The 21,312-nt window shown below is 43.7% G+C and overlaps 1 protein-coding gene across 4 annotated transcripts in view; it reads left to right on the top strand.

Moving 5' to 3' along the window:
* The first annotated feature begins 2,338 nt into the window (after positions 1-2,338).
* The window catches only part of AKAP12 (A-kinase anchoring protein 12), a 30,603-nt gene continuing 11,629 nt past the window's right edge, over positions 2,339-21,312 (top strand). For 2 of the 4 annotated variants that reach the window (XM_071435618.1, XM_071435613.1), the window contains exons 1-2: positions 2,339-2,775; positions 12,065-12,251. In XM_071435618.1, coding sequence (XP_071291719.1) covers positions 2,638-2,775; positions 12,065-12,251 — 325 coding nt within the window. In that variant the 5' untranslated portion in view covers positions 2,339-2,637. Of the gene's footprint in view, positions 2,776-12,064; positions 12,252-15,041; positions 15,222-21,312 lie in introns of those variants that run through there. The other 2 variants (XM_071435622.1, XM_071435630.1) reach the window with 2 other exon arrangements.

Genomic DNA, 21,312 nt, shown 5'->3' with positions numbered 1-21,312 from the left:
AGCAGGAGGCAGTTGCAGGGTTCAGGGTAAAGGTCTGGGCAATAACCACCTCAGCACACAGGCAGAAGGCAGGGAAACAGGCTGGCAAATGCCAGAGTCACACCTGTAATTCATCATGGTTCTTGCTGTATGGGCAGGGTGCAGACCATCAAGAATGGCAAATTGGGAACTGACCACCCTCTGGATATCTCTCTTAAAAGTTCCTATGCTAGATGTACTCCAGGAAAGAAAACAAAAGCAAATGCAAGAAGAAAGGAGACAGAAGCTGTGCCCATCTCAGGGATTACACAGGGATAGACAACAGCTCATGGCTGTCTGCAGCACAAGTTTGCAGAACTGTGGTGGTTCAAGTGGAGTGTACACACAAGCCATCCTGTGCTGCTCAACCTTATCACCAGAAAGCCATCCCCAGCACATTTTATTTCACTGAAGAGATGTAACCAAAGACTTTCAGCCAAAAGAAAGTCATTTGTGTTCAGAAAATGGCCAGTGAATGGGCATTGAGGGGTGTCTCTCTCAGCTGCAGTGCTTGCAGCATCTTTGCTCTGAGACTGCTGGGCACAGAGCTGGTGCTGCCAGGCAAGAGCAAAAGGACTGGAGAGCAAGTTTACATGGGAGGAAGGAGGCAGTGCTCTGGTTGCTTGCAGAGAAAGCATTTTGTGGTCAATGACCAGTGAAAAGAGAAATGATGCGGCACAGACCTTGAATTATGTCACATCTCCCTTCTTGAGAAACTCTCTGGCAAAACCCTGATCTCCCCATGGCACAGGTCGTTCCCAACCTCTCTGTGTGCCACTGAGCCCCACAGCCAGCCCTCCCCTCTCCAAAGCCCAGGAGTCCTCTGTGTCTATGCCCAGGGTCCATGGCTGAAGGGGAACCCAAGACAGCCCTGCAGCAGTTGGGCTGGCCTCCATTCTCAGCTGCACCTGCAAAGGAGCAGCTGAAGGCAGGGAGAAAGGCAGACTGGGTGGGGAATGGAGGTGGTGCTGGTTCTTTCTCCACCAGAGACCAAGTGGAGAAAGGATGACAGCCAGGAAAGGCTGGGAACAGGCTCCTTGCTCCCTGTTGTGAGTGCTGGATGGTGGATGATCCAGAAGTACTGGGTGGCTATGGGTAAGTTCCACTACAGGGACTTAGGCACTACTTAAAGCTCAGACCTATATCTCCTCTCTCTTCTGAAAATGATGAAGACTAAGCAGAAAGAGGGAGATATTTATCCCAACTCTGTGACCCACAACACCAGTTTCGGTCAGCTGAACACAAACAATTCCAGTAGGTTCTTGCGTTAGCTAAAGGAGATGATGAAAATGCTTTTTCAGTCATTGACTTGATGTGTGTTGATTTTTTTAGGGAAAAAACTGACTAGCACGTGAAGATTATGCTCTTTGTAGAATGGAATTTTTTCAGAATTTTTTTTTTCCTGAATGAAACAGTGTTTTGGTGGGTGAGGTTTAAATGTTCTAAAAGAAATCATGTCTGTACTATGAATTCTTCAGACCAGTCCTGATTTTAACCATGAACTCTGTATAGGGTAGGTACATGCACATGTTTAGAAAAAAAATTTATAGTTGTGGTGAAGAACAGTTAATGAATCTGTTTGCTACCCATTGGGCACATTGTGATTAGTTTAATTTAATTTGTGCACTATTTCGCTGATGATACCTTTGAAAGTAGCAGGTAAGAGCGTGCCTACATACATGCTGGTCCTGCATTTGTGGCACGGGAAAGATGCTTTGTGTGTTCTGGGCAGGAGAGAAACTACCCTCTTCTTGGCTTTCCTTGCTCGTGCCAGGATCTGGCATGAATTAATAACTGGGAATCTATCCTGCACGACAATTAAAAAACAACAACAAAAAAAACCCCACCCAACAAACAAAAAGAAGTCCTAAAAACAAAAAGGCGGCTTGAATTTTTTGTTTCTTCAAAGTTGCCTAAGACATGGGACCTTACATTTCTGCATCAGCTGAAACCGGGACGTCCTTCCCTCCGGCAGGCCCAGCATGGCTGAGGTCCGGAGCCGGCGCTGAGGGCTGCTGGCCGCGGAGCCGAGCGCCCGGGGCAGGAGGCGGCAGGAGCCCCGCGGGGGGCGAGGGGCAGCGTGGCCGGGCGGGGGGCGCGGTCCCCGGCCCGGAGCCCGTGAGGGTGCCGGCGGGTGGGCGCTCGTCCCGGCCCCGGGAGAGCGGCGAGGGGGCCGAGGAGCTGAGTCAGCGCCGCGGTGCCGCCGCGGAGGGCCGGGGGCCGGGCGGCGCCCCCGCCCTGGCGGTGCCCGGGAGGGGCGGGGAGAGGCGGCAGCGGCGGCGGGCAGGGCGCTGCCCCCCTTGGCCGCTCCTTATCAGCCCGGTTTGATGCTGCAAGGCGTGTCCGGGGATCTGCTCATGTGATGGAGCAAGAGGCAGGCGGGCGGGGGGACCAGGGGAGGAGGTGATTTTCCTCGCTGCTCTCGCTCGCGCTTTTTTTTTTTTTTTTTGTTTTCTTCCCTTCCCTTTCTTTTTTTTTTTTTTTTTTTTTTTTAATTTCCCCCCTCTCGCGCCCTAAAGGAGTTTGCAGAGAGCCGGGGTCCTTCATTCCCGGCTCTGCCGCCGCCGCCGCCCACCGCCAGCCCCCGCCCGCGGCTCCGCACGGCCGCGGGGCAGCGCCATGGGCGCCGGCAGCTCCGCCGAGCCGGCCGCCCCGCAGGACGGGGCCGAGGCCGCGGCCGAGCCCCCCAGCACTCCCCCAGAGCCGCTGCCGGCAGAAGACGCGGCGGAGCCCCAGCCACCGGCGGAGCCCGCCAAGGTAAGGCAGGGGCGGCGGGGAGGTGGCGGGAGGGACGCGAGTCGGCGGCTCCCGCCGCACCCCCGAGCCGGGGAAACTTTCCCGCCGCGGCTGCGGCCACCTGCCGCAGCGCTGGGCACCCCCCGGGGGCCGGGCGCGGAGCCGGGGCGCGGCGGGGCCGGGACTGCGCCACGGCCGGCGCCGCAGTCATAAAACTCCCGCCGGCGGCAGCAGCGGCGGGGCGGGGGGCGAGGGCGGCTGCGGGGGCGCCGCCGCTTTTGTGTGCGGCCGGGGCGAGAGGAGCCGCACCCACCCGCGGCGAGGTCTGCGCCAAGGAGCCTCCTGACTGCGGTCCTGCGGCCGGATCGCCGCGGCTCCCGCGGCTCTCCGCAGCCCCCCCACTCCATCCTCTCCCCTCCCGAGGGAGCAGGTGGGAGGTGCGTCGGGGCGCGGCTCGGCAGTGCCTTCGGCTGGGCGCCAGCCGCGCTGTGCCCCCTCTCTCGCCCCGTCCCGCACCCCGGGGCTCGGCTCACCTCAGCCGCCGCCCCCCGGCCGCCGCCGCGGGGAAGGGGCGGCGGTGTCGGCGGCGAGGGCTGGAGCCATGCCTTTGGTGCGGCCCGCTGTCGTACCGCATAGGGGGCAAAGGGGGAGGGACTCCCGAACTCCCAGTCCGTGGGGAGCGAAGGAGCTCTAGGTATGTGTGATTTAAAATAAAGACGTTGAAGAATTGAAAGAAATTCTTCTAAAACATGTCTGGTGTTTAAAAATAGATTATGAATGAACCCATTTATCCCTCTGGAATAGGCGCGTTTAGGGGATTTTGGGACTGAAAGGGAGGTTATGTGCATCTGTGTGTTTACATAACGTGGCTTTCGGGAGTTAGTGAGGGGAGAAATAATGCCACGTTCTACCGAGATCCCCTTCTTTGGGCTCTTCAGAGTTTGGGTGCTCAGAGCAGGGAGACTCCGAAGTTTCTGTGACTGGTGCGTGGGTGTATTAGAGCTTGAGAACCGGTTATGACTTTGTTTCTTTGACCTTGTGGTTCAGATTTAACTTTCAAGTTGAATTTCCCATAGTTCCTGGCTGCCACTAGACCTCCTTGTGCGTGTTTTGACAGATTTGAAAACCACATTGCGAATGAACTTTAAATTAACTAAGATGTATTTTATGTTTTTTTTAACTAAATAAGCATTGGGGGTTGATGTTGGTTCACAAAGTATTTAGCAGTTTTGTCGGGCAATTTTAGAATTCAGATGCTGACGTTTAGAAAAGCGGGAATTTATATCAGGCAAGCATTTGGCTATTGCGGTTGTTTAAAATTTAAGATAATGCGACTTTGAAGAAGGGCCATAATATTCATAGCCATGTTTATCCAGTTAAGGGAACTAAGGCCTTCTGAAAATGGGAATCACAGTAATACTGTTCTCAAGTACAGATTATTATTAATACTGTGTTTTATGTCTTCTGAGCTTTAGGAAAAATGTCTTGTAGTAGATTTTTGCCTGATTATTCAAGTAGAACTGTTTAAAATTGGGGAGGTTCTATTACCATTTCACTGCTATAAGAAGTTTTATTATTGCTGTTCTCATAAAACAGCTGGTTTTGCCTTCCATTACATTGCATAAAAAGAAAAATCAGTTTTAATGAAGTTTAGTCATACATTTTTTGTGTCTCATTTAGTCTGTCTTACTAAAGTAAAGTAACTCTGTGCAGATTTGTGACACAGTTTTTCATCATTATTCCTTCCAGCTCTTTGAATTTGAAAATTACCAGGTCTTGCAATGTCCCTGGAGAAATCTGTCAGATAGCTAATATGTTTGTGGAAAATAGGGAATCTTTTGGAGGGTGGTCTTCTATCTTGCATTTTCCAAATTAAAATGCTTATTACAACCTTTTTAGAAGAAAAAACTTTGGAAAATTACTTCAGTGGAATCCATCTTGAGTGAGCCTTGGCAAGGCAATTACAAATAAACTATCTAAGCAACTAGTCTTATACAGGATATAAAATCCCAGAGAAGTTGCGCTTTCTTTTGTGATGCGAAATCCTTGAAATACTTAATTAAATTTCTTCCATGATGTAGTTGCATTTTTTACAAGATGAAAACCTTTTCGCCTTTTCTTCTAGAAAGGAAAAAATTTATAGTCATTAAGCCGTTTTGTTACTCACATGTGACTCTTTGGCCAGGTACCAGTTTTTGAGTATCCTGGTTAAAAAAAGGGAGGGTGTATGTTTCAGTGTGCTCACTTCTACAGCCTAGGGACCTTGGAAAGCACTTGGTCTACGGAGCTTTGGGCCCTGGCTTGTGAACACGGTGGGTTAAATGTGGGCTCCTGTGGTGAGTACCTCAGCTGTTGACCCATCTTCTCAAAAGTTCCTGGTGAGTTACACATAAAGCAGCTCCAAAGTTTCCAGCCTGCCACAGTAGTGGGACTTGAAACGGGCAGATCTCTTTACTGTAGCAGACAAGACTTAAACTCTGGCAGTGGAGGAGCTGCTCCTTATCTTGCATAGCCACCACTGTGGGAAGCCACTTCTGTAGGGAGGTGTGGGAGATCCTGGTGGTACTAATCCATTCAGCTGCCTGAACTGAATTAATCAGATCTGTGAATTGACCCCTGAGGTCCTGTTGAAACCAAGAGGCAGGGTATGGTTCTACAGAAGGCTGATTTTTGTGATGGAGTTACCTCCTTGCTGTTGTGACAGTGATTCTTTTTTCCCCCCTCCTTTTCTTCCTCCCCTGTTCTTCTTTGTTTTGCCTCAGATGACACAGTCTCACTTGGCTGTGTTGTGTCCTAACCTTGCCTTTCTATAAGCAGATTAAACTCACTAACCCTTCAGGAAACTGAAATTTATTCTTGCTGGACCATTTTCCTGATCTGCTTGTGAGTTCATTTGACTCCTACATTGTAGAGGTGAGACCAAGAGCCAGGACAAGGCAAGCATTTGCAGCAGGGCAGGAGGGGAAATGAAAAAAAACTTCTCCTGTTGGTAGCAGTGAGCTGGTGAAAACTCATTGAAACCTCAGGGGCAGACTGTCCTGAACAGCATGGAGGCCTGAAGCTTGGCCTGAGAAGGATTTACTAGATTTACTAGTGATAGAAGTAGGAACAAGATCTTTCTGGTCTTGAAGAAGGCCAAACGGAACTTTGATGTCCTGAACTGACAAAAGCCATGGAGATGTCTGGTGAGGTGGTTCATGTGCTCCTGCCTCCTCTCCAGAGCACCTGCATCTTCTCCTTTATTGCATCTGGTACTGTGTGAGCTCATTCAAGGAGCTAAGCCCCTGGAAAACTGTTCCAGTTCTTTGGCAAGGTCATTCTCTACTTATTGAGCGAGATGTGTTAGCTTCTGGGACTCAGCAGAAGCTGCAGGTACAGGGGAGCAGGCAGGATCTTGTGTCCAGAGTTGGACAAGAAGCTGGGTCGCACTTCTGTTGGTGGCAGCATGTGACTGGATTGGTTTGGGCATCTCCATTTTGTGAGCACCTTCTCTGTTCAGAGCAGTGATGTGGCTCTCACCCAACTTCCAATTTTGATGCTAAGCATCAGAGAGATGGGAAAAAATGCCGGCATGGTGCCCTCCCATGGGACAGAAGGTGACTTCAAGCCATGTGGGCAATGCCAGGATAGCAGTGTCATCCTACCAGCATTGCAGCTAACAGTGACAATCACACATGTGCCACTTCCATTTTATTTAGAAGTCTGAGGTGCCAGCTTTAATACAGTTTGTTTTTTTTTTTTTTTCCATGGCCTTGTGGAAGGAGCCAAGCTCTGTTGGAACAGCTACCTGAAACAGTGTAGGGAAGCTTTCAGAGAGAGAATTTGGAAAAATATGGGCATGCTAATAAGCTATTCTTACATCAAAATCAATCATGGGGATTGATGGCTTGAAGATGTAGTGTGGTGGATTGCTGGCATGCAAGGGCCCCCACTTGAGCAGCAAGTCATTCAAACAGTGTTTTCATGATGGTTCCCATTTCTGAGTAGTAACTTGATTATGCTACCTGTGTTGTAATGAGAGCAAGTGTGTGCTAGACAGTAAATATTTGGAACTGTCTCTTCTAAAGGGGTTACCAGCTGAGGTGTCAGAGTGTCTTATTGTCCGAGTGCCTGACAAATAACAGCTGGGGCAGACTTACATCTGCTGTTTAAACAACTGCATTTTGGTGAGTGAAGCTGAGTCAGCCTGAAAATACTATGTTAGCAGTGGTGAAACGAAGCTTCTACAAGGAAAGTCCCTAGACTGTGTCTCTGGGAGCCCAGTTTGAGACATTTGGTTTCAGGCTGCAGGGTTCCTCTGGTTCAGCAGGGTCTGATTCCCATTAGATACTTCTTTTCCATCTGGGGAGGAAGAGACTGGAACAATTCAGTGGTAAGGTCTGGAGGGCTGACCATGCCTGTGGAGTGGCTGGGGCGAAAGAATAAAAATGTGTAATTGAAAAAATGCACAATGGAAATTGGTGTCGTAGCGGCACCAAAAGCGTGAAATAGCCCCCTAGTAGTATAGGAGATAAGAGGGAGGTGGTGGAGGGAGTGGCCGGGCACTTTGAAAGCCGAGGCAATTAGCTTGTGTTTGATGTGGTGGAGGCTGAAGAGATGCAAAGAGGAGCGTCGGGACTTTGAAAGTCCTCCAGGTTGGAAATGCAAGCCTGGGTGTGGTTGCTGAGAGGGGAGGATCGTGCTGCGTGCTCAGCCCTTGTTCTGACTGGTCCTTAGAGCCTGGCTGAGCTGTACCTGTGAAATGCTTCCATAAGGTGCTGTCTGAAAGAGCTGAAAGGTAGGAGACCTGTGAAGGAGCTCCGTTTGGATCAGGCTTCAGAATAACAGACTGGGGGTAGTGTTTCTTTCACAGGTTGCAAAAAGAGATCACAGGGATGAATTGGGTGTAGAAACGTTTTGGTGTTTTGACTTTTGTTTTATCCATTTGGATTTCGAGGGTAGTCATCCGTAAGGAGGTGTCACAGTGAAATCAAGCTGAGAATTGGGGGAGAATAGGGTAAATGAGGAGCTGAAAGGTGTGGAGCAAGTTCTTGGCTTTGTCTGCAGGAGGCAGAAATCAGGTAATGAAGTTAAGTGTGCTGTTATGTGCCCTATAGAGGAAGGGCCTTGTGTTTTCTTCACCTGGAACTTGCAGTATCCCACAAGCCTCTAATGTTTAGCTAATGCAAAACAAGACAAACTGCTGTGAACAAAGGGTTGGAATGATCCAATTTTTTTCTTTTCCCAAGTGTTGGTGTTTGAAGTTCTTTTTAATGAAGCAGCATGTGCTAAAAGCAGACCCCCTGAGCACAGCAACAGTCTTTCCCAGAGTTTCAAAATCAAACTTCAGGAAAAATATTAGAGACCATTATGTTAGTTTGCTCAGTTGTTCAGACAGCTGGATCTGGCTATTTTAGTAATCTAATGTAGAATCAGTGTAGCAGGATTAACAGAATGAAGCAAAATTAACTCTGGTACGTTTGGGCCTGGTGTGAGGAATCCCTGGAATGATTTGGGTCTGGTACAAGGAATGTTGGGAATGATGGTGATAGCTGGTGGGGGAAGAGGCTGGGTGCTGTGAACCCCTCAGGAATGGTGCCTGAAGGAAGCATCCACTAATGTACAGTGAGATCAGGGACCTGCAGTTCATCCACATCTCATTCAATTTGTCCTGTTAATTTATCCATTTTCAATTTTGTGTGCGTTTAATGGGATCTAACCGTTGGGCTTGCTGCTGGATGCACGATGGAGCAGAAGCTGCTCTTGGTTAGAGTGATGTGGGCAACAAGCCCTGTGCATTTTAGTCTCATTAGCTGGGTGCCTGCCCTTTGCTTCCATCTTTGTGGTGAATGTGAGACAAATATTAAAAAATATATGCAGGATGTACAGTAGTGGCGTGACAGAAACTGGAGTGTTGCTTTGCTAACGGCCCTTTGTTTTGGGAATGAAGAAGCTGAAAGATCAGTGAACTGGATAACCAGTTCCCCTTGGTTTCTCCCATGTTCATGAGACAACACATTCATAAATTAATAATCAAAGGAGTGTAATGAATGTGTGCCACAAAAAACTGATAAATGTTGATAAACCTGCCAAATGTAATGTCTCATTACTTGTAGATAAATGCGTAAAGATGAACAGAAAGATTCCTAATACCGTAAATTTTTGTCTTTTTAAATTTTGTTTTCACCCATGTCTCTCTAAACTCTGTTGTATTTGTCTAGGCTTTACAACTATTCTCCATGGAATTAAGAGCACTGCTCACCAAATTAGATATAATTGGACTAAACTGCAGTTTAGATCCCTTCAGAGAAATGAAGCAGTTAATGTGAAGGAAAACTGAAATTAGTTTCTTTTGAGGACTAATGCAGTGGGACAGACTGCACTGACCCTCATAAAGAGCCTGAGCAACTTTTTTTAGAACAATTTTTTTTTCTTTATTTAAGCTAATGATGCTGTTATGTCTCCTTTCACTTTACAAACTCCCCAAAGGTTTCTTCTCCTTTGCATGTTTTAATTTGGAAAAAATACTATTTTATTAGTTTTGATTATTCAATTATTTAAAGCAGAACACTTGATTTGAAAATCTAAGTTTGCCTTCCCAAGGCCAAGAATCACATCAAACTCTTTCCCAAGAGACTGGGGTAAAAAGGTAGGGTTATATTGCAGGTCTGGTCAGATTTGAAAATATTGAGGTTTTTCCATGTATTTACATTTTTTACTCAGTTGTGACAGATGGATCCTGTTTCCAAAACTGAATTTATGTACACGGTGAGCAAGGATTATAATTACACTGGCTGGTTGTAAAAACTGCCTATAGTCTTATATTTAGTGATGTTTTATATTTAATTCTGTTTTTCATACTGGAAGGTATTGCAGATTTAACAGATCCAAAGGGGTTATCTGCTAGACCCCGTGACTTCTGAATTTTGGTCTGAAATCACCAATCTTTAGGATTATATAAAGTCACTCTTTTCCTGAATGCACCAAAACTATAGAATAAATTCAGAGCTGGGGTAATAGCAAGTACTACCATTGTTAATATTTTATCATAACAGTCTGTGCTCGATTTAAAAAGGAGACAAGCTGTACTACATTGAGGTACCCAGTACCTTTGTACTCTGGCTCTTTGCAGAGTCCACTGGTGCTTATCAGGCAAATGGTTGACTGTGTCTGTACATGTGTGTCTATACATGGGTCTGGCTTTAAAATGGTGTGCTGCCCACGGGAGGTTTGGAAAGAAAGGCAAAGAAATCTTTGAATAACGTGAGGAATGCTAAGATATTCAGTGCTGTTGCCTTTCTTGTGACTTGAAAGAATTTTTGGTGCTAATTCTGAGAGTGTCATCTTGAAATAGTCATCCATGGCTTTTTCTTCAGATAGACAAGTTTCTTGAGAGCCAGTCAAATCAAGGTTGTTCTTGTGTTTGCTGGACTAGCAGGTGTCTTTCAAGAACGAATCATTAAAACTTACTATTTATTAAAAAATAGTAATGGTCCTCTACTGAACTTGTACTGAAGAATCTTAAAGCCCTTTCAGAATTAGGTTGTTGTTTTCTATGTCTTGATTTTCTTGATTGTCTTTAATTGGTTACTCCCATTCAGCTAATGCTGTGTGCAACTGCAGAGGAGCTTCCCAGGGTTTACGTGCCTTTGTTCAGTAGTGTGGTATCTTTATCCCTCCTGAGTTCCTGTGTTTTAGATTTATGGGAAGGATGATGTGAGAAGCGGGAATGTAATCTGAGTGTTGAGCCATTCCGTATTTCTTCTATTTAATATCTGGTCTCAGCATGTGAAAACTCTAAAGCCAAATTATTCCATCTGTGGTATTGGCAGTGGAGCAGAATGGGATCCTTTTTCGTGAGGTGGATTATGTGGCTGTGAAAGGCAGCTTTGAGGAGCGCAACAACGCCGGGTGGAAACAATTTGGCTTAATTAAGGGCTTCTGAACTGAAAATTGGGAACCTGAATGCACACACTTCAATGCCTGTGGAAGTGGGGTACGGCGCTTCTCCCAGATCTCACCCAGCATGTGAAAAGAATCTGATGATTAAGAGGAAAGCCCTTTTCCTGGCACTCTGTCTGTTGATTTGAAATTCTGTTGCAGCAGGCTAATTACTAGTAAAAAGAAATAAATAGATTTCCCCATTCAGAAGGTTTATGGGCGGGGGGAGGGGGCTGGAAGACAATTGTCAGGAATGTGGCATCTTCCTGATCCCAGTTTGGTGCTTCAGGCATGTGGTTATGTGGTTGTTAGATCCCATCTTTGGGTGTAATGTATCTGTGGTACCTTTGATTAATTAATAGGGCTTCAGTGGCAGTATTTTGGGAGTACAGACAAATCATAAGACAATGGTACGTAATTAAAGTTTGCTGTTCCACCAGAGGAACTTCAAACCTTCGCTTCAGGAATAACAGTTAATTAGTTGAAATGGTTTCTGTTGGAAGGTAATAGAATCAGTTGGAGAACTAGTTCATTAAAGGGTAATCAATAAATTAAAGGGTAATTAAGTATCTTATAATGACCACAACACATTCCATGCTTTAAAAAAAATGCTTGTGAAAGTATATTTCTTCTTATAGGGAAAACCAATACAGATTCTGAAAATAATTAGAATGTGTTAAGTGTGGAAGCTGAAAAACAGATTCTTCTTTTTGCATATATTAGCAAATCTAGAAAAAATATTTCAAATGCTATAGGGCTGAGTCCCAAAGAATTGCAGAGCTCTTTCCTCCTGTAAGAATAGTTTCTGCCTAATAACAGAGGTCCAAAATTTCTAGTTTTAATCTCAGTTCCACTGCATTTCCTCATGGGAAATCCATATGTCTTCTGCTTTGTGTCCTGAATAGTTCAGTTTCTTTGTATTGTTGATGGTGATAAGATAAGCACATCAGTTGAGGAGCAATACCAAAAGCTATATTGTAGAGAGTATTCATTCATATATCAGAGCAGTTGTACCAGACACTTTGAATGAAGAATTTCTTTCCATCAGCTAGATTCACCTTATCCTGGAGTTTTCCTTCATGGAAGAAACCAATTTCTACACAAGGTTATAAGCCATTGTCTGTAAGACCTGCTTCTTCTGTGTATTTCATGCAGGAGAGCATGAATAGATAAATAGTCCCAGATTATGTGTTTTGGTTTTTTTTCCCTCACAGAAGTTCTTTTATTTAATAAAGTTAAAATTGCTTGTGTGTATATATTCAAAATGAGAGTGAAAGAACAATATTCTATGGGGGTTGAGGGGGAATCTAGCCTAACACTGACATTTTCTTTTTCTTTCCTTCTCTGTCTTTCTGTACTACCATCCTTCAATCAATATTTGACCACACAGGCTTTAAATGCAAGCTTACCAGTACCTGATGTTGGTGAAGACAATTTGAAGGATGATGCCTCCCCACAGGAGCCACTGCAGCTGGGAGCTGTTACAGCATCTAAGGAAGCGGGTGGGCAGCAGTCAGAGGTGGCTTCACTGCTCCAAGAACCACCCGGAGAGCAAACGGAGTCTGCTGGAGCAAATGGTGAGTACAAATGTGTGTTCAGTGGACCTACCATAGAGGCCTGCATGCTGAATGGGATGAGAAATAGAAATGGGGCTTGACTAGCTGTCTGCTGCTGAGCAGGTATTACTCATGTGATCTGTTGTTGCTCAGGTGCTTCTTGGGCACTGTTTTGTGGGAGATGTTTTCGCTGTAGGACAGAGTTCACATGACAAGTGGCTTGTAGACTGGAGGTGTTGGTGTCAGTAGTGGACATCCACCTGTTAGGAACAACTCAGTTTCCACTTCTTGTGTTAGTTCCTGCTGCATAGGCTTGTCCCTTCCTTCATAAGGCAGAAATTCTTTTTATGTTAATTCATCAGTGGTATTAATGATAAATGATTCAGTACTCATAGAAAGGACAGGCTGCTAATCTTTTGGTTTTACCTTGATTAAAGTTCCCTTTCCTACAGCTTTTAATTGGATTTGCATTGGGACCACAAAACCTTTCTCATCATAGGCATCCCAGTGTGTTCTGTCTTGGTAATGTCTCCCTTGCCTTGCTGCACAGTCAGGAATGTGCTGTTCTTTCTCCTGTGTGATCTGGCAGCGCACCTTTCCTGCTCTCATCAGCCTCTTCTTGCTTCGTTCACAGGCATGTGTTGAGAGATCTGCTTCAGCAGTCCTGCTGACTTTTTGGCAGGATGGCAAGAGGGAGGGCTTTTCAGTCAGAGCAGGCATCCAATGCTGCTGGTGGTGAGCTGGGAAAGGATGGTGACAGGGGGAGCACTATCTTCAGCATCAGCCTGCAGAGTGCCTTAAGACACCTGTGTAACCCGTGGTGTACTCTAGGGTTTGAAACCTGGTAAAAGCAATTCTTTGTCACATCTTCAGATTAATTGCCATAATACTATTGTCCCTGTAGAAGGCTACCATATTTTATCCTGAGCTTTTGTGCCTTTTTTTAAAAAGTCGCATCAGGAGGGACTTTTGACACTATAGAAACAGAATGCAACTTGTTTTATCTTTCATGAAACTCCACTTCTCTAAAATTTTACTCTTAAATGGACAGGGATTGGGGGGAGGATACTTGCCAAACAGTGTCACAAAGGAAAAGAAAATACTTGATGTTTGGAAGTAGTGTCAGAAGATTTCGTGTTGAAACTCAGCTTCTCGATCAAGTAAAAGAAAAGGCCATCAAAAGGGCATGAGTTTCAAGTCAATAGTCAAAGATTATAATTATTTTTGAAGAATCCTGGGTAGTTTTAGTTGTTCGGAAATGACATTCCTAGGATATGTAAAAAAGAGGTGAGAAGCTTCCTCTGAGTGCAGGTAATTATGTGTAACCAGTTGCATGGCATGATGTGAACATACACAACATTAGGAATCTGGATTTGAGTAGGCTGCCTGAAAAATTTTGAAATTTTGGCTTTGTTTTGAGAATCATCTCTCTGTGGTTGTGTGATATTCCTATACAGTGGAGCCAAGTCCACATGGTAGCGTTATTTATGTGAGAGGGAAAACAGTACTATGTGTTTGCTCTTGAAGTGAAAAATCCTTTTATGAAGATGATGCAGCATGTATTTGCTGGTAATGATAGATGAAAGTGACATCATCTATAGAGACAAATAAAACTCGCCCAGTTGGGCACTGAAAAGAGTTTTTCAAATAAAGGTCATGTTCAGATGTTTCTCTTTGTCCACTCTTCTGAACCTTAGTCTGGTCCACCTCATCTGTCCTTAGGCAGATGAATAAAGGTGGAGAAGAGGTATCTCTTAGTTGCTTCATGCAGACATATCTTTCCACATAGAAAAATCTCCCATTTTAATGCTACACTTCATGTTCTACACTCATTGTTTATTTCACCTTGCTTGCAAGTCTAAACTCAGAAGTATTGTGGCACCAAGCACTGAAACAACACAAGTGTTTGCCTACAGTAAATAAGTGTTTATGATTAAAAGTTTTTTGGTTTGGTTGATTCTTGTCATCATTATTTGAATCTTGCATTCAGAAGACCACTTGAGAGATGACTTAGACTCATTAAAGTTGCCACTGTAAAACTAAATTAACCAGATATTCTGGTAAATTTGCTGGGAAGTTGGCTCTGACAGTCAGAGAGATGAAGGCTCAAAGTATCATCAGAACTTTGGAAATATTCAACATAATCAGTTGTAATCAAAAGAGAAATACTGTTGCTATTATAGGAGGGCACCTGTATTAGATACTGAGCCTTTACATTTTATTTTATTGCATCCCTTTTTTACTATCAGTAGGAGCATTAAATTATTATACAAGTATCTGGAGTCTATGAAACTCTTGACAGCAGAATTTGAGGCAATTTATAAGTAATTAGGTTGTAGAGAATTCCAATTAAAAAAACCCTTCAGACAAATGAAAACAAAACAAACCCAAACCAATCCCATAGTAACAGGCAAAGGAGCAAGTATTTCAGTGTGGAAGAACAGAAGTGATTTTTGTATGGTTTTGTTTATGAGGGACAAAATCCATGGGGCTTTTTAGCAGCATCTGTTGAGGTTGGGTGTGGATGCCTTGTGGGAAGCTGCATCGGGAAGGCATTACAACAGCGGGAACTGAAGCGGGCGGCTGGTTCGAAAGCCGTGGCCGGCGCCTGTTCCCTTCGGGGCAGAGGGAGATGAGGGCTCGGAGCGGCATTTCCGAGACGGACCCCGAGAGATACCACGTTCGTGCCGGCCAGCGGTGGGAAGAGCCGGGCGGGCGGGGGGCGGTCCCGGGCGGGGCCCGGGGCTGTCCGGGACGAGGGGGAGCGGCCGTGGGGCTCGGGGGAGAGCCCAGCCCTCCGACAGGCAGACTTGCATCAGGCAGGCTCTCTGTCGGCCGTCCGTCCGTCCAGCCAGCCGTGTGCCGGGGGCTGGAAGCGCCGCTGCCGCGGGCTGGGGCTGCCCCGCGCCGCTGGGAGGAACCTCGGAGCGGGAGCGGGAGTTGGTGGTGTCGGTGTGGCTTCGGCCATGCTGGGGACAGTGACGATGGCGGGTAAGGCGGTGTGGCACTGCCGGCACGCGCGGTTTGCTCCCTGCGCTCGGCAGCGCCTGGGCTGTGCGGGCGGCAGCAGCATCCCCATCCCGGGGCTGCGGCCGTGCGCCGCTGCCCGAGAGCCTCGGAGCGCCGAGCCCCCGGCGTTACCGACTCTGGAATTCTGGCAGGGCCTTAGGAGTTAAAAGGTCTGCCTTAAGTACTTTTATCTCGGTGAGAATCGCTTCCAAGCGAAGGCTGCTGAAACTTCAGGAAGTGTCATATCGCCTCAGTCGGACGTACGATGTGGTGGTACCTGTGATGGTGGCTTTGTGAATGTGGAGGTCTTGACTGAGTGTTTTTCTGCGGGACGGGGCTATGACCTGATATCTGAAATTGGGGAATGGATAGAAAAGGTAGTGACTGCACTGATGGTGCTATTTTACATCAGTCAGGCAATAAGGCAGTAAAATACCTTAAGAGCTAAATTTGGTGAAATTGGAGGGAATATGGAAGTTAGCATCGTTTATATGTTGTAAAAATATTTGCATGAGAGAAATGAAGCTGTTGCTCTATTGCTGTTTTATCTTAACAAAGCAAAATTCAGAGGGGATTAGCACAGTGGCAAAGGGGAGCGTGTGTATGGGGGGCAGTGGGATCCCAGCCTGGAGTACCAAAAACTCAATGCTTGTGTGTGCTGAACTCCACACATCTTACTTAAGGAATTAGCACACAAGCCACTGAAACTGAGAGCTAATACTGTAAACTAATTGGACTTTCTGAAAAGATGACTTTTGGAGGAGCAAAGAATTAAAAGATAAAACATTACGTTTTTTCAAAAAACTTATGTCAAAGAAAGACAAACATGTCTTTCTCTGGGAAACAAAGTACTATTATTAAATTTAAATAAACAAACCCCGGATTTTTTATGTTGTTTTTTTACCTAAAGATAGCTAATTTGCATCAGAATTTCTCTCAGACTGATGATATATGGCTCTAGCTATCTAGGAAATCTTTATTTCATTGTATTAATAATTACTCTCTTGTATATTGTTTGCTAGAGCCGGTGAATGAATTCAACAAATAGGGGGAGTTTATTCATGCAAAATACTCTAACTTTACAATACATATGGACAACAAAGCCCGTAGAAGTGCGGCTCCATTTGGAGCGGGCCCTGGGGAGGACTGTACGTGATTTGAATCAGTGAGTAGTGGAGGAGATATCCTACTGCTGTTTACAATAGGGTTTTCATTAAACTCGATGCTTAATGAGCTTATCACATGCTGAGTCTTTTTCCTCAAGGGCTCTCTATTTTTTTTATTTCCTTTTATTGTTAGCAATTAAAGGTTAAACTGTTTTTCAAAAGCAATGTCTTTATAGGTTTGCAGAGTTTTGATTGTTTGAGGTTTTCCTTATTTAATAATTCCTGTGGAAGAACCTTAGATTTTCACTGCAGCACAGCTGCTTCTATAGTACATTTCCCAAGAACTGCATTTAGCTTGTGGTATGTGTTACCATTTCTTGGAAGGGACAGGGAACTTCTGCTTATTGGTATGCAGGAGTGTATTAAGCTGTCATGTGTCTAATTAGTGCAGATGCAGCTTCATCTCCTTTGTGGTGAGTTTGTGATGTTTACATTAGGCTTTATGTGGTCGTTTTGATAAAGAAAAAATTTCAATCTGCTTTTCATTGTTCATTAATCATTAGGGGTTCTCAAAAATGTCCCAGGGTTTACTGGCCTGTATTGCTTATCCCATCCTTGTTGCTAATGGAGCCATGAATTTTTTTCCCCTCAAAGACCCAAGTGCTAGAGTTGCGTCTATCTTACGCTTAGTGAGTAAATTTTATTTTAAGAAGCAGAACCAAGTCACTGAACGTGTGATGTGGACAGCATGTCTAACCATGAAATTTCATAAATATTTGTAGCATGCTGGTTTGGTTCCCAAACAGAACAGCTGTGCTGGTCTGAGAGCAGTTTATTATTGTGAGTGTATTTAATGAAGAATTTTTAACTACAGCAACTATACCCAAGCCATAGCTAGTGACACTTCTGGCTTTAAAAGGCTTTTATTTGTTTTTAAAGAACTACAGTGTTTTCTGGTTTTTAGGGCTGTTTCTTGAAACACTGAAATGAAAAAAGAAATATCTTAATCTTGAATAAAGGAAATACGTAACTTCTCCTGCTGGAATTTGAGAAGCTGGGCTCAGAATTGGAATTTGAGAAGCTCTGGGTTGGAGCAGACAAGTACAGCTAAATCAAAATCTTCTAAAAATAAAGATTTTTGGGGGAATGTTAGAATGCTACAGTATCATAGTCAAAATGATTGTGTGTTTGAGGTTTTTGTTTGTTCAGTTACTTTTCTATGATGTCGTTTTCTGGGGATGCTGCTTTTGCTTTCTAAAGGAGCTCTAAGCCATGAAAAAATAATAGGTATTTTGCAGCTTGTTCCTTTTTTCTGTTTTTAAAAATAATCACAAAAGTATGTGAGATTTTAAAACCTAACTCTTCAGTTGCCACCAAAGTACCAGAGAACTGAAGACTAAATAGTACTTGTTTCAAAAGCTTTGAAATAACAACATGGTTAAAAAGCTCATGAATTGCATGGATATGCATTTGAGATTTAGCATGCAGAAATCTCTGTAAATCCTCCCTCATTATTTAATTAATCTGAAAGAACCTGTTCCCTGCAATGAACATGACAAGTCAGTCCTTGGAAAATTGAGTGAATAGAAGGGAGAAGGATGTGGTATGTGCTTTCTATGGAAGAATTGTTTGTACATCGAAGTGGAATTAAATATGGTGTGTGGCAGGCAAAGGAAGGAAGAATTTGTGAAAAATACATTGTTAAGAAGCAGCAATGTCACAATTGTAGTTTAAAAAAATTGAATCATTAGAAGGATAAAACATAATCATATTTCTGTGTTATTTTGTTACTGTGAAGTGAGTAGTGTGTTTGATTTATTAAACTCAACCTTCTGAAATTTGTGATTAAAATAATCAGAATTTGTGATGTAATGCCCAGTTTGTACACTCTGCAGTGGAAACTTAAAAGCACAGATTAGTTTTCTTTTTTTTCCTCTCCCTTTTTTTTTTATTATGCTAAAGTGCTCAATTTCACAAGTAATTCCAAATAACTACTTTATTCTAAATAAATCTGTTCAGGGTAGGTTTTTCACAGATATTGTAATTTCAGGCTGTGTCTTGTTTTTTAATTACATGTATCAATTTTGTCCTTTCTTTATATTGTCATTAATGTTTCTAATGAGAATTAGAAGAATTGTGCAGTTAAGAGAAAACTGCATTTGACAAATACAGGCTTGGTTCAGATTTTTTTAACAGCCTTCTGTTTGTATCATATGAGTTTTAGAGCAGTAGCTGGTGGTTTGTCGGTGGCTTTTTTACAAGTTGTATTTGTAGCAAAACTAGACACAATGAAGGCAAATTGTTGTAAAATACACCTCAGGGCTGCAGCATTTGCTTTTGCTCATGCAAACCTAGTGAGAGAGTTGTGTATGTGACCAGCAGCAGGATTTGGCCCTAAACACTGAATAAATGAAAACAGTGCAAAGTCCTCTGGAGCCTTGCAGTGGCCAGAGGAGTTTGCGAGGTGGGCGCTGGGTGTGTGTCACATCCATCTGAGAGATTGAGAATGTAGGGAATTCATGGAAAAAATCCAGCGCCGTGCTGCAAATCCTTAGGGGGAAAAGTCAACCAACTCCAGATGTTGACATGGTTGACTTCGAGCCCATGAAGTGCTGTAGATTTAACTCTTGCAGTCATCGTGCTTTTTTTTAACTCTTTGGCAGCTACCGGGGGAGAAACACATTTTCACTTCTGGAGAGAGATGAGAGCTGGGAGCAGTTAAGTTGCACTGCCAGCTATGTCTGTCAGTCTACAAAAAAAAGGAGTTTAATTACTCATTTTATTTTTAATGGGATGAGACAGGAGTTCAGTCATTCTGAAAATACTAATTTTCCAACAACTGATCAGCATGCTCCTAATAAAATAGAAATAAATTCTTACAGTGGAGTAAGTACCTATTTTGTGAAATTGTGAAATGAAGCACCTTTGAGTCCTCAGGACTGTCAGTTTTGAAAGTTTCTTTCAGAATAAAAGTTGCAGTTACTAAAACACAAGCAGCACCTTGATTCAATTAAAAATATTTGAAAAGTTAACTGGTATGTAAGCAGTTAAAATAGAATTTCAGTGTTGGTCCTTAGCCACAGTGGATTTTAAACAGCCAAGTGTATTAATTTTATGATATCACCCCTGATCTTTATCACTTTCTCTAGGTATATTTTTGTTGTATTCTATTCCTTGGCTAGCACATAGCTAGTAACATATAGCCCTGCTCAGGAGAAACCTAAGGAAATGTTATTCATATCAGTATTTTACTTTATTTGTTTTGTTTTGTTTTCTGGTAGCTGTTTGGATGAACCTGTCTGGTGTTTCTTAAAGGTGCTTTCAAAACCACTGAATTAATTCAGAAAATGCTGGTTGTCTTGCCAGAATACCTGTGGTAGTGACATGCTACAGAACTCTGACCAGCAATGCCTTGTGTAAGTAACTTCCAAACCTTTCTGCATTCAGAATTGCCCTCACGGTGTTTGGGCACTGAAGTATCATTAATAAAAACTTGACTGTAGAATTCAACTGCTAAATACAAAGTTCCAGGTGTTTACGTTGTGACAGTACAGCTTGGATATTTGTGGCACTGGAGCTTTGTCACACAACAGTGGCAGCCTCCTGGCAACATGCAGGCAAATTTCCTGAATGGCACCTTTTTCCTCAAATGCTGAGGAAGGGCATCAGAAATTCAGTTTTAAAGACTCTTCCGGGGTTTTAAAATGTTAGAGAAGGAGGCAAAGTAGAGACTGGGTGCAGCAGCAGCACATCACTTAACAGCTGACACTGGAAGTTTATTTTGGGGATGAAATACCTTCTGGACAGGTTAAATCGTTTGGTGGAATTGAAGGAGTAGTGCTCGGGCAAGGTCTCTTAAGTATATCATCTGTGCACCATGATGGAGGGTTTTTTAACTTTAGGTGTGCTGTGTTGTAGCATAGCTGTGATTTTCAGACTGGTATTAGTGTGTTCAGTCAGTCAATATTCCTGTTAGTTTTTCCTTTTGCACTGTGTTTAGTGAAGTATTGCAAGGTAGCATGTCTGGTGGATGGACTCACAAGGAAGACCTAATTATCGTCAGCTTGACTTAACAGTTCTGAAAGCTTATCACTGCTTCTAAACTAGGTGTTCTCTATTTTTATGATTGCATTTGCTATTGTAATGCATACCCATACCTGCAGATTTTGTAATAGTCACTGCTCTTTTCACCTGCAAAACATTTTACAGAGACATGGTCTTTATCTTTGGGTGTTATGAATGCCTCATTTTATAAACAAAATAAGTAAAAACCCTTTGAATACTTATCTTAAATATGAAGAGATGCCTTTATTATGCTGGTTTTACATCTTATCTTTCTTTGGAAATGGAATGCCTCATTTATTCATATTCTTTATCATTCCACTCTTAGAGTAGTTCCATTTATCTGTAATACCTGAAACTCATTTTAAACACTGAATTTACACTAAACACCTGTTCTGGTTTTGGACAGAATTGGAAGGAAATTTGGAAGGAAACTTCCAAAGGGATGTTTTCTTAAGGGAATTAGGAAAAAATTATGAATAAATAAAAAAAGAAATGTCACCTTTTTACAATTTTTTGAAACCTCAGGTTTTTCAATGTTTGAAGGGCATGCATTCCCAGGGAGTGTTTGCAAGAGGAAAGGTGAGCCCATAGAAGTCCATGTCTCTGGCTGCTCAGCAGTCCCAGGTGCCCTTCTGACTTCTCCATTCCCTTCTGCCTTCCTGCACTTCTGGTCCTTCCCACTTAGACCCAGAATTCCCCACTTGCTCTCAGCCCTGTATTTCAGTCTACCTTTATCTAACTCGTGTCAGATGGAGATTTTCATGTGTCTAAGAATAAACATGTTGCATTAATGCAGGGCTGGGACAAACAGAAAGATTCTATGGACCTTGTTTCCAGCAGAGATGCTAAGAGGCCTTGCTCCTGAGCAAATTTTTATTCAATGTTTAATGATCAGCATTCAG

Source organism: Agelaius tricolor, unplaced genomic scaffold, assembly GCF_023055355.1.
Source record: "Agelaius tricolor isolate 1412-34295 unplaced genomic scaffold, bAgeTri1.0.p SCAF_1, whole genome shotgun sequence".
NCBI classification, from domain to species: Eukaryota; Metazoa; Chordata; class Aves; order Passeriformes; family Icteridae; genus Agelaius; species Agelaius tricolor.
This window is presented reverse-complemented; position numbering and strand designations above follow the sequence as displayed.